The 13,613-nt window shown below is 35.6% G+C and overlaps 1 protein-coding gene across 1 annotated transcript; it reads right to left on the bottom strand.

Annotated features, from left to right (window-relative positions):
- Positions 1–6,085: 6,085 nt before the first annotated feature.
- On the bottom strand, positions 6,086–8,096 carry LOC113306105 (transcriptional regulator ATRX homolog). The gene is made up of 8 exons (XM_026555082.1): positions 8,042–8,096; positions 7,739–7,813; positions 7,557–7,639; positions 7,118–7,253; positions 6,844–6,954; positions 6,672–6,752; positions 6,422–6,583; positions 6,086–6,114 (listed from the first exon to the last, which is right to left on the bottom strand). The coding sequence occupies exons 1-8, from the start codon at positions 8,094–8,096 to the stop codon at positions 6,086–6,088; spliced, it is 732 nt and encodes a 243-aa protein (XP_026410867.1).
- Between the last annotated feature and the right edge of the window lie 5,517 nt (positions 8,097–13,613).

The raw sequence follows: 13,613 nt of genomic DNA, 5'->3' as shown, positions 1-13,613 counted from the left end.
CCGAAGGTTTCCAAACTGCCATCGCTACTATTAGGGGTATTGATTGTGGTTGGGTTGCAGACTATATTGAAGATATCCCTCCAGAGAAGTGGTCAAATGCCTTTTTCCAAGGTTGTAGGTATGGTAGGCCATCTTCTACTCTTGCTGAATCCTTCAATAGTTGGATGAAGGTACACAAGAAGCTCCCTGAAAATGCTCTTCTGGATCAGATAAGGAAGGATGTGATGAGTATGATGTCAGAAATGCGGAATACTGGTAATAGTTTCATAACAATTCTCATACCGGAGAATGAAAATAAGATGAAGGATCTTATTGATGAGGGTTTCACCTGGCTGGTTATACAGTCTGATACTCATGTTTTGAAGTGGAGGGAGGGGAAAGTTCTCATAGTGTTAACCTTGAGGCAAGGACATGTACCTGTCAGAGGTGGCACGTCTATGGGTTTCCATGTGTGCATGCTTTCGCGTCGATAACAATGTCTGGTTCTAATCCATATGATTTTGTTGAACCTTATTTCACTACTTTATAATTCAATAATGCCTACAGCCATGCAATTCATCCTATTCCGAACTATAACAGGCCTGAAGTTTATGAAGGTAATGATATTATCGATGTACCTGATGTTAGGAGGCCGCCAGGAAGACCACAAGATAATAGGCATTTGAGCAGATATGAGAAGCCTCCCAGAAGAGCTATGCGCTGTGGTTATTGTTTTGAGCTTGGTCATCATAACAAGCAAACATGTACGAATCCTACCTGTTACAAGAAGCCTCCGAAGCAGCCTAAGGGAAGTTAAAGGAGAGCAATTATCTTGTTTGTTTCCTCAGACTATTACTTTTATGTTTGAACCTTATTCATTTTTATTTAATTAGTTTCTGTATTAGTTTTTACGAACAAGTACTTTTTCTTTACTTAGTTTCTTTTTTGTATTGGTTTTATGAAAAAATACTTCTTTTTTCACTGTGTGTTTTTCTGCTTCTATCAGATAATGTATTCATTTTATTCTTAAATGCATAATGGATTATGCATTAGTTTTTGATGATGCATAACATGTTATGCATTATGTTTGAAGATGCATAATCTCTTATGCATTCTTTTTTGAAGATGCACAATCTGTTATGCATTTACTCTTTTAAAGATGGCTGCATAACGAGTCATTCAACTGTGGTTCCTTCATGCATCTGCATCTGCATAACAAGTCATTCGTCTGCATAACAAGTCATGCACATTTATTTTATTCTGCATAACATGTTATTTCAGAGTTTTTTTTGTTGCATAACTTGTGCTTTTTTGTTGCATAATATGATATATTTAGATGTTTATATGTAACCTGTTGTTCCTTCACTTTCCTTGTAAGATTTATATCATGTTATGTTTATAATCGGGGGTCGAGAGGGAAGCGCCCCCTCGTTATCATAGTACAGTTACCCTCGTAATCATAGTACAGTTAAATGAAATAAGATTGCAACAAATACAAGCACTGAAGCAAGCATTGATATATAATAAATATATATATAAACATCGACAAGATAACAAGATATAAGTTGTTCAGACAAGATTTATACCAACACATTACACATAAATACTGACTGAAGTTAAGCTTCACACTAACTACTTTCCCATTAGTTTTCACTCCCAAGTTAAATTGCTCAACCTACCAACAACACACAGGTTGTTAAAACAAAGTTACGTTTCAACCTTTTTATTATGCACAACATCAGGAACATTTACTCACAACTTCATCACATTGATGCGCAACAGCATCCCAGATGTCTTCATTGGCATATATCCCCCAACTGTTTCCAAGATCCGTCAGCATTTTCAATACTTGACTTAATCTTTTCTTGTTGGCTTTTTCTACTGCATATTCCTTTCCCAACTTCAGCCATTTCTCCCTGACTTGAGACTTCATGCTCATCTTCATATAGTAGCAAAATATTAGGCAGTCTGGGTGATGACCTTGTTCAGGAACAAACTTGGCAGCAATATCCTTGTATACAAGCGATTCCCTATTTATATCCATGATTTCTGGTGATAGATTCAGCTTGTCATATCTTTCGATCAAATAAGGCATACAAGCCTTTGCCACTATAACAACTTGTTTCTTGCAGTTAACTTTATAGCCTTCAAGATTGTTATAAAAGTTCCACTCACCCTCTACTCTAACAATGTCCAATGTGTACCAGCCGGGTTTTCCTTTGTCATATAGTTCATTGGAATGAACATTTTCTCAACTTCAATAGGGAGATTCAAGATGAATTCTCCAACATATTTGGAAATCCCATCTTTCTCCTTTGTTTTAACAAAGAACTGCAAAAGTTATAACTTTTAGGAAAAAAAAAAGGTTAGTGGATGCAATTGAAAGGGTGCACAACAGGTGTAGGAAACAATGTTGAATAACTTGTTATGCAGTTCAATCTAGTTGCATAACATGTTATGCAGAAGTAATTATATGGGCATAAGATTATATGCAATAATGACTTGTTATGAAGCAAAATGATTTTATTTTTTTGACTTACCCAAGCATCTGGCGTCATGAATGCAGACTCCACATACCCATATTCAACACTATCAGCCTGATTTTCATTTTCCCACTTCCTGAACAACCTATAACTATAGTAGCGTACTACTTGTTCTTCTACGTATTCATTATTCATTAGCTGCCTTATTATATCTCTGTGAATCCGAATATCCCACAAGTACGGGTCTTCTCCTTCTCTGATACTCCAAGCCGAATTTCTGCAGACGACATAATTAGTGAGATGTTTTATTCAAGTAACATGCATTTACTATTATGCATTTACTAGAGGTTTTTTTTTAAGCATAACCTATTATGCATGAATTGTTTTAGAAGCATAACTTATTATGCATGTTTTTTTTAAGCATAACTTGTTATGCATTTACTTCATAAGAAGCATAATCTGTAATGCATTGATTTTTTAAACAAGCATAAAGGTAGTTTTGATGTACTTACAGGCTGTTGGCATTCTTAAAGTATGTCTCCAGTACTTCCATCAAGGCTGGTTCTATTGTATCCTTGTAATCTTGAAAGCATTTTATTGTTTCCAGTGGAGGTAATTTTCTGAGTGGCCCGCCAGTAGACGTACAGAGATTTTCTTCTTCAACTTTATTCTCATCAAGCTTGTCTTTTTACTTCTGCTGCTTCCCTAGCTCACAATATTTGAGTAGTACACTGGTTGTCCTTTGATTGGATGTTGTCATTTTTTGAATTCTTTTTACCTTGCTTGGATGGTTCCCATCCTCTTCTGCCTTGTTTGCTTTCCCTTTAGTGACGTATTTCTTCAAAGGTTTCTTCTTTTCAAATTCTGTTCTTGGAACAAATTCCCCTGCTAGTTCTTCTTCTTACAGATTCATGTAACCAAAATGTGTTACATATAACCAATATAACCAATTTATTTTGATATTAAGTAAATAGTGGTTGATTAAACAACAAAACAACAACATAATAAATAGTCGATTCGACATTAAAAAAAGCTTCAAGCAGTTGATGGTTTTTCAAAAATATTAAAAAAATAATTCAAGCAGTACTGTTTTTATATTTTATGTACCAATAACTGTGTATCGATCTCCTTATCTGCGGCTTCATTCGAGTCTTCTTCAGTGGCTGGAGTTGAGGGATTCTGTGCTGCTGCATTTGAATCTTCTTCTTTGTTTTCAGTAATGGCCGTCTCAATAGCTGGTTGTTGCGGATTTTCTGCAGCTTTCTCTTCTGCCATCTCAACAGCTTGTTGGGGATTTTCTGCAACTTGCTCTTCTGGCATTTCAACAGCTTGCTGTTGTTGTTCTCCAGCACCAACTTCTCCTTGTGAAATATGGAGATTAAATGTGGGCCCTTAAGATACTTCTTCTCCAGCAACATCAGCACCATCATCACCATCTTCTCCTCCAGCAATATCTTGTACTCCAGCACCATCAGCACCATCTTCTCCTCCAGCACCATCATCACCATAAGCACCAGCAAGGAATTCTTTTTCCTGTGCTTCAATTCTTTCCTGAGTTGTTGCCAGATTTAGTGTTGTCTGCAATTCCTCTGGCGTGTATGTTTCCTTGTCGCCGAAGAGATTAACAGCTTTTCCAGGTCCATGAACTTGTAAGGTAAAGACTGGAGTCCCTGACTAGCAGTTTGGTCTTGGCTGTCAAGTCTGATAACTTCCGGTAATGATTCTTGTGTATGTGGTTCAGTTGAAGATACCAGTTCAACAAGTGTCTCATTCCTTGGCAAATTCTGACTCATTGGGATGCTAGGCTCAACTGATGATGCATCGACGCTAGGGCCAGCTGATGATTCCACTCGCACCTCCTCTTTTATTCCTGAAGCAACGAGCAACTCCTTCACTTTATCATACAGCTGAGAATTGAAGTCCCCTCCAGTCTGTCTATATTTCTCCTGAGTCTGTCTGATGTCTTTTAGAATTTGTTGGATATTCTTCAACCTTGCTCCAGGACTATCGGGAAACTTCTCTTCTTCGATGATCTGTAGCACATCCTGAAATGCGTCTTCATACTTGTACTTGTTCACCTCAAGATCCATTGCGATGAGTTCATATATAGTTTTCCTGTTTCTTGGTTCTCTTGGTTCACAGAGTTCCAACTCCATTGGACTGTATGTATCTCTAAAGTTCTCCTGAAACTGCAACATGATTAATAACATTCATCAAGGAATGAATAACCAAATATAACAACATTTTTTATATGCATAACATGTGATGCAAATATTTTAAACAATGCATAACTAACCATGCATTAAACATTGGAGCTGCATAACATATTATGCACTCATATTTCACAATCCTTCTTTAACACTGTCATTTTAAATAATGCATAACTGGTTATGCATTCACAATTGCATACGCATAAGATGTTATGCAGTTATTTATAAAGGTTCATAACATATTATGCAATCATATTTCACAACCCTACTTAACACTTCATTTTTAAATAATGCATGACTGGTTATGCAATAATTTGTATATGTATAATATGTTATGCAATTATTTACAAAGATTCATAAACATTAAATATTGCATAACTGTTTATGCTTTCACAATTGTATATGCATTAGATGTTATGCATTTATTTATGAAGGTACATAAACAAATACCTGCAAGTCTGTAATATGCTTCTTGTTCATTGCTTTCTTCATTGTTGTAAAGTCCCACCTCCCATCTCTTGGTGTAGTAGCACTGTCACTGACCTTGATGTCGGATGCCAACTCAGCTATGTTAGATTTTTCAGCCTAACCAAAGCTGCAAAAAACAATAACTAATATATAAGATATTATATATATTTGATTTATTGAACGAGATTAAGTAAAATAAAAAACCCAACTCACAAGAGAATATATAGTGCAACCAGGGATATTCCTGATATGAAGATTATTTTCTTTCATAGTTTTGATGTCGTTCATCAGGTGTTCGTGAATCAAATCAGGAAATGATACAGAGTCCATGGTTTGCAAATTCTTCACCAAACCAACATATGAGACATCCAAATTGTCTCCCATTGACCCACAAAAGAACAAGACAACCAGCATGTAGAGGCAGACAAGGCAGACAACTTCCTCTTCACAACCTTTCTTATCAAGTTTTTCCAACACCAGCCTTTGAATATCCTCTTCCCACACCTTTGTTACCCGTGCTTTGGGATCTGTACTCACTTTACCTTTAGCTGTTTTGAGTGGGAATTGTTTGACCAAGGCAAGTGATTGAGTTAGCTCTACCTCTTCCTTTGAAGTCAGAATATGTTTTTCTATATCTCCTTGGACTCTTGGAATCAGGAAAGTATAAGCAAGATCACTAGCCATTGACGGTATACACTTGTTTTCAGACACCTTGAATGAATGCTGACTCAAATAAGCATGGTTATATGATAAAAAGACCTCATCCATCAGCTGGCTGCTCTTACCATCAAACAATGCCATGTTCGCAGCCGATACCCACTTATAGAATTTCCCAAATGGACCCACATTCATCATACTAGCCTGCGTTGGAGTAAAACCACCTCTTTCCTTGATTTTTGTGAACAAGGTACCTACCCTTATAAATCCTGCTCTATAAGTACCTTTCTAAGTTGCAGGTTTGGTTTTAGGTTTAACTGCATAAATAAAAGAGCAAAAAAATTGCATTTTACTAAGTTAGAACCTTTATTTTGACTGCATAACCTCCTATGCCTTTTATTCAGGCATATGCATAAACTGTTATGCACATTTTCTTTGCCATGCATAACTTATAATGCACTACTTCTTAAAATGTATTTTTTGCAGATTTATTATGTTGCATAACCTATGATGACTTGTTATGCACAACCAGTTGTCTGCATAACCTATTATGCACTTTTTTAAAGAGGCATTATGTGTTTTAGAAGCTGTTAACTACAAAACTAGCAGGTTAATAATAATCACCTGGTTGATAGACGAAACATTGCTGACCAGGTTCTTCTTCTTCATCTTCTTCTTCACTTTCAGAGCTTTCAATTTGCTTCTCCTTCTTCTTCCTTTTCACGTCTTCTGATTGTTTGGGTTCACATATTTTTCTTTTCTTTTGCTTATCAACAGCTTGCTTGACTGAACAGACCAAATCAACATTGAAACAAATCAATCACACTAAACAAACAATATATCACACAAATAGTAAATCACAAGCAAACCTTACCAGCTTCCTTTGGTGCAGCTTTCTCTGCTTTCTTTTTTCTTTTAGTAGCTTTATCAGGATCCTTAGCTTGCCGATCAGAAACTAAGAGCAAACAAGAACAAAATAATGCATAATTAGAAATGATCAAGTTATGTTCAGAAACATGAAAGATGTAGGAAAGTTAAGTTCTCACCATCTTTCTTTTTAGTCTTTGTTTTCTTTTCTGCTTCAGGCTTAGGTGAACTAGGTGATACCTGATCTTTCAATATCCGTGACTTCCTTGATGGTGTGGTTGCTTCAGGATCTAGACAAAAAATTGTTATTCATATAAGGTTATGCAGTAACTTTGGTAAGCATAACCTGTCATGCATCTGCATAACAAGTTATGCACATGTATTTTATTATGCATTACATGTTATTCAGATTTTGTTTGTTGCATACACACATGAAGGAATGTAAATGCATACCAGAGACTTTCTTTTTCTTCTTCGCAGCGTCGTGCTTTACGTTGGTTCTAGTCTCCTTTTGTTGCTGGTCAACATCAGTTTCCCCTTTTCCATCTTCCAGGTTATCATCATTAGCAGGTAAAAATGATGTTAAAAACTGAAGTAGATTCAAATGCAAAAGTAAAAGTTTGACAGGGTGTGTTATGCAGGTTATTTTGGTAAGCATAACCTATCATGCAACTGCATTACAATTTATGCACTTTTTTTTTATCTGCATAACTTGTTATTTTTGACAGTTTTTGTTGCATAACATGCATAACTTGTTATTTATGCATCTGCATAACAGGTTATGCACAATTATTTTATTCTGAATAACATGTTATTCAGATGTTTTTTGTTTGGATAACATGTTATGCAAACAAGAATCACACATTAACTAGTGAAGATTCATACCAGAGACTTCCTTTGTTTTCACAACATCTTTCTTTGCTTTCTTTTTAATCTCCTTCAGTGGTTGGTCACTATTACTTTCTCCTTTTTCATCTTCAACATCATCAGGTAAAATTGATGTTAAAATCAAAGACTATGTAAGTTATATAGCATAAGAAATTATGGGTAAACATATTAGGATGAAAATCTCACCAGAATTATTTTTCTTCTTAGATTTCTTCTTCTTTTTTGCCGGATTTCCGGCTTCTGGTACATCATCGGCAGTTACTACAACAAAAATTAAAATTTTAAAAAAAAAAACTGGAAGAAAAAATCAAAAACACTAACAGATGAAGAAGATGATAAATCTCACCATTTGTTTTCTGTTTCTTCGACTTGATTTGTTTTTCTTCGTCTTTTAGGTCATCAACATCAAGAACAAAATTTAAAATCGAAAAAAAAAACAAATCTACTGAATGCATGCAAGAATACTATGATTTAAACTAGTTTTCACACCTGATTTCTTCTCTTTAGACTTCTGAAGACGCGTTTTTGTTGGTGTTTCATCCATTTTTTGACGAACTGAATTCTAGGGTTCATAATTTGAAAGTAATTTCTATGGTTTATAGAGTTTGAAATTGATTTCTAGGGTTTAATCAACTTCAATCATCAATTTCTTTGAATGATTGAGAAAAACATTCTCTGCAGATCCGTCGTTACGGAGTTGATGGAGGAGGAAAGAAACTGAAGAAGAAGAAATAAAATTAACGGGTGAAAACTAAATGTTGTGACCGTTCGGGGGAAGTTAATGAAACTGACGAAACCGCTAAAGGGTACAATAGTATTTTTGCAGCTTTTAAATATTTTTTAAAAAATTTGGGTGCGACCGGATCCAAAATTAATTCTGGGCCTGACGATAGGAATTTTTTTTTCAGGGCCTGCGCCTAATTTTCCCTATTTTCTATCCCGAAGCAAAAGGCCCACAACACCCACGACCCACGCTATCGTCAGTAGTGGTCATCCGGCAGACTTATAAATTAGAAACCTGGACTCGTGGAAACTTCCCGACGGGCCGTAGCAAAAGAGTGACCTGTTTGCCACGACTACCAGTTTGGTGTGGCAAGATTTTACCAATATCCACGAATATATATATCCGTAACAATATGGTTGTGGCTAAAAATCAGTATTTTTGTAGTGACTTATCGAAGTAAGATTTCGGTTATTCAAGTCTAATCGAATGGCTAAACAAGAAATGCTAGTTAACTAACCTAGTACTTGTCTTGTTAAAAATTGAAAGGTCTAAGTTTATGGATAATTAGAACCTGATGATAAAAATGGAGTTTATCTTTATTTTGGTCTTATCGAATTAAGCGGTTGTTTTTGAACAATCGGTTTAGCAAAGGAACTAAAGTGCTTAGTTGTTTTTTTATTTGCTAAACTAAATTGGAAAAATTGTTTCGGACAATTGTTTCCTTGGTAACATATCAAAATAAGACTACTTGTAGTTTCGGTTTTGATATTGGCTATCAGAACATGATGTGTGGAACCCTCATGCCTAACTCTACAGGTTTGCAAGTGTATTCTGAGATTTGTAAGATTCTTTTCGTGTTGTCCTTTATTTTTCCGTTTCTTTGTCATTTTTGTGACAAAAAGGGGGAGAAATATATGGAGTAAACAGGTGATGCTGGCATTGATTTTATATTAATTGGCATCGCTAGGGAAAAGAACATTGGTACTTCAATGTTTTATCTAACGAAAGAGTGAAAGCACAGACTAAGGGGGAGTAACATGTCATATGAATTGGTGTAACAAAGATGTGTGGATTGAATATCTACCTATCTTCCTTAGGGGGAGTATTTGCTTTGTTATTATAATGTCAACAGCGGCATTTTCAAGTATTGAATGTAAGCAGTTTTACTGTGCTGTTGAATCGGGAATCAAGCGGATTGTAATGAATTCTTGTAATTTGTTAATCCATATGATGTAAGAATTTTTTCACTAAAATTGACAAAGGGGGAGATTGTTAGAGCATGGATCGGTTGAACCCATCAAGCGTTGGTATGTCAAGTTTGGTTGTCATATTTTAGTGAATCAAAACTCATGTTAAGAGTCGCTTAATTATGTACTAGAGTCAATTTCGTATAGGTTAGCTTGAAAGTATTAGGATATGAGACATTACAAGTATTGAGAAGTCTTGAAGATGTGAAGAAGCAAGGAGCTACAACGACAACAGTCATCCTTCCACTTGAGGTTAGTGATATTTGACTTGAACTGTTTCATTCCCTAACGCATCTTTCAAGTCGTGCATATTGAAAACATAACTGCGAAGCATATTTTAACTCTAGATAAACATAATATTAAGGAATACAATACGAGGTTTATTGCTTAACCATTAAACTTTGTAGATAAGACATCGCCATAATCATTTGAATGCTATTGTGAATATGTATGGGTATGAGGTGAGGATTTCATCCTAGGGAACAATGTTTACATGTGTTCTAAAGAAGTAAGTTCATAAACTTGTTTGTGAACCGAAAAGGAAATTTCCAGGTGTTATTGGTTTTGTTATTCATTGCATATCTTATAAACAACCAATATGTGTGACAGAGTATAACCGCTCACAACTTGTTGTGTTCTTGGTAAAACTATTCACAAAGGCCTGACTTATGTATTGGTATAACTTTTATCAGTAAAACCGATCTTAAGTAATCACCTGTGGTATGATCGGGTTTGTGCGTCTGACCAATTTTGGGAGAGGGGAACCGATTCTAGTAAGGGGTGCATTACATCACAAGGGGAACCGATCCTTGTATGGGATGCAGCAAGGTTTATAGCAGAAAGGGGAACCGATCATATGGACATGTGCAACATGTTTTTAGGCAATGGGAAACCGACCCTGTGGACATGTGCAACACATATAAGTTAGATGCCATATACATGTGGGGAACCGATCCTAGTACCTAGTCAATCAATTTTTGGAAAGCTAGTATGACTATGCACAGTACTCACATGGAGGTAGAACCGAAACATTATTTGGTAGAACCGTTAGACCCATGATTGTGATTGAATGCTGGTTTGATCAATCACATAGTTCTTAAAAATCAGATGAACCAATTCTATACTTGTTTGGAAGTGTGGAAAATCGGTTTCAAGGTTGTAAGTGTGAAAGAGAACTTACAAAGTTAAGATGTCGACAAACTTTTAACACGTGTTGTGAATGTTTATTTTTTTAATTATTCAAAGATATTCCTTAACAACTAAGGGAAGAGAATCCCAGGATCGAAACATAAGTAAGTTAAGAATCTTTTAATTAAGGTTATTAATTTCATTTTGTAGGAAAATTCCAGAATTAGTAATGTGCATTTACTAATTAGATTTTTCGAGAGATTTCGATCGTTATTTTTGGACAGAGCATTTCCAGGAATTATGGAAACCGAATTTGTTGCTTTAATGAATATCTTGAGAATATTTGCGGTTTTGGAAATTCCTTGGTGTCCAAACTTCCTTTTCAAGTATTGAATGTAAGCAGTTTTACTGTGTTGTTGAATCGGGAATCAAGCGGATTGTAATGAATTCTTGTAATTTGTTTATCCATATGATGTAAGAATTTTTTCACTAAAATTGACAAAGGGGGAGATTGTTAGAGCATGGATCGGTTGAACCCATCAAGCGTTGGTATGTCAAGTTTGGTTGTCATATTTTAGTGAATCAAAACTCATGTTAAGAGTCGCTTGATTATGTACTAGAGTCAATTTCGTATAGGTTAGCTTGAAAGTATTAGGATATGAGACATTACAAGTATTGAGAAGTCTTGAAGATGTGAAGAAGCAAGGAGCTACAACGACAACATTCATCCTTCCACTTGAGGTTAGTGATATTTGACTTGAACTGTTTCATTCCCTAACGCATCTTTCAAGTCGTGCATATTGAAAACATAACTGCGAAGCATATTTTAACTCTAGATAAACATAATATTAAGGAATACAATACGAGGTTTATTGCTTAACCATTAAACTTTGTAGATAAGACATCGCCATAATCATTTGAATGCTATTGTGAATATGTATAGGTATGAGGTGAGGATTTCATCCTAGGGAACAATGTTTACATGTGTTCTAAAGAAGTAAGTTCATAAACTTGTTTGTGAACCGAAAAGGAAATTTCCAGGTGTTATTGGTTTTGTTATTCATTGCATATCTTATAAACAACCAATATGTGTGACAGAGTATAACCGCTCACAACTTGTTGTGTTCTTGGTAAAACTATTCACAAAGGCCTGACTTATGTATTGGTATAACTTTTATCAGTAAAACCGATCTTAAGTAATCACCTGTGGTATGATCGGGTTTGTGCGTCTGACCAATTTTGGGAGAGGGGAACCGATTCTAGTAAGGGGTGCATTACATCACAAGGGGAACCGATCCTTGTATGGGATGCAGCAAGGTTTATAGCAGAAAGGGGAACCGATCATATGGACATGTGCAACATGTTTTTAGGCAATGGGAAACCGACCCTGTGGACATGTGCAACACATATAAGTTAGATGCCATATACATGCGGGGAACCGATCCTAGTACCTAGTCAATCAATTTTTGGAAAGCTAGTATGACTATGCACAGTACTCACATGGAGGTAGAACCGAAACATTATTTGGTAGAACCGTTAGACCCATGATTGTGATTGAATGCTGGTTTGATCAATCACATAGTTCTTAAAAATCAGATGAACCAATTCTATACTTGTTTGGAAGTGTGGAAAATCGGTTTCAAGGTTGTAAGTGTGAAAGAGAACTTACAAAGTTAAGATGTCGACAAACTTTTAACACGTGTTGTGAATGTTTATTTTTTTAATTATTCAAAGATATTCCTTAACAACTAAGGGAAGAGAATCCCAGGATCGAAACATAAGTAAGTTAAGAATCTTTTAATTAAGGTTATTAATTTCATTTTGTAGGAAAATTCCAGAATTAGTAATGTGCATTTACTAATTAGATTTTTCGAGAGATTTCGATCGTTATTTTTGGACAGAGCATTTCCAGGAATTATGGAAACCGAATTTGTTGCTTTAATGAATATCTTGAGAATATTTGCGGTTTTGGAAATTCCTTGGTGTCCAAACTTCCTTTTCAAGTATTGAATGTAAGCAGTTTTACTGTGTTGTTGAATCGGAAATCAAGCGGATTGTAATGAATTCTTGTAATTTGTTTATCCATATGATGTAAGAATTTTGTCACTAAAATTGACAAAGGGGGAGATTGTTAGAGCATGGATCGGTTGAACCCATCAAGCGTTGGTATGTCAAGTTTGGTTGTCATATTTTAGTGAATCAAAACTCATGTTAAGAGTCGCTTGATTATGTACTAGAGTCAATTTCGTATAGGTTAGCTTGAAAGTATTAGGATATGAGACATTACAAGTATTGAGAAGTCTTGAAGATGTGAAGAAGCAAGGAGCTACAACGACAACATTCATCCTTCCACTTGAGGTTAGTGATATTTGACTTGAACTGTTTCATTCCCTAACGCATCTTTCAAGTCGTGCATATTGAAAACATAACTGCGAAGCATATTTTAACTCTAGATAAACATAATATTAAGGAATACAATACGAGGTTTATTGTTTAACCATTAAACTTTGTAGATAAGACATCGCCATAATCATTTGAATGCTATTGTGAATATGTATGGGTATGAGGTGAGGATTTCATCCTAGGGAACAATGTTTACATGTGTTCTAAAGAAGTAAGTTCATAAACTTGTTTGTGAACCGAAAAGGAAATTTCCAGGTGTTATTGGTTTTGTTATTCATTGCATATCTTATAAACAACCAATATGTGTGACAGAGTATAACCGCTCACAACTTGTTGTGTTCTTGGTAAAACTATTCACAAAGGCCTGACTTATGTATTGGTATAACTTTTATCAGTAAAACCGATCTTAAGTAATCACCTGTGGTATGATCGGGTTTGTGCGTCTGACCAATTTTGGGAGAGGGGAACCGATTCTAGTAAGGGGTGCATTACATCACAAGGGGAACCGATCCTTGTATGGGATGCAGCAAGGTTTATAGCAGAAAGGGGAACCGATCAT

The sequence above is a fragment of the Papaver somniferum genome, chromosome 8, assembly GCF_003573695.1.
Source record: "Papaver somniferum cultivar HN1 chromosome 8, ASM357369v1, whole genome shotgun sequence".
NCBI classification, from domain to species: domain Eukaryota; kingdom Viridiplantae; phylum Streptophyta; class Magnoliopsida; order Ranunculales; family Papaveraceae; genus Papaver; species Papaver somniferum.
This window is presented reverse-complemented; position numbering and strand designations above follow the sequence as displayed.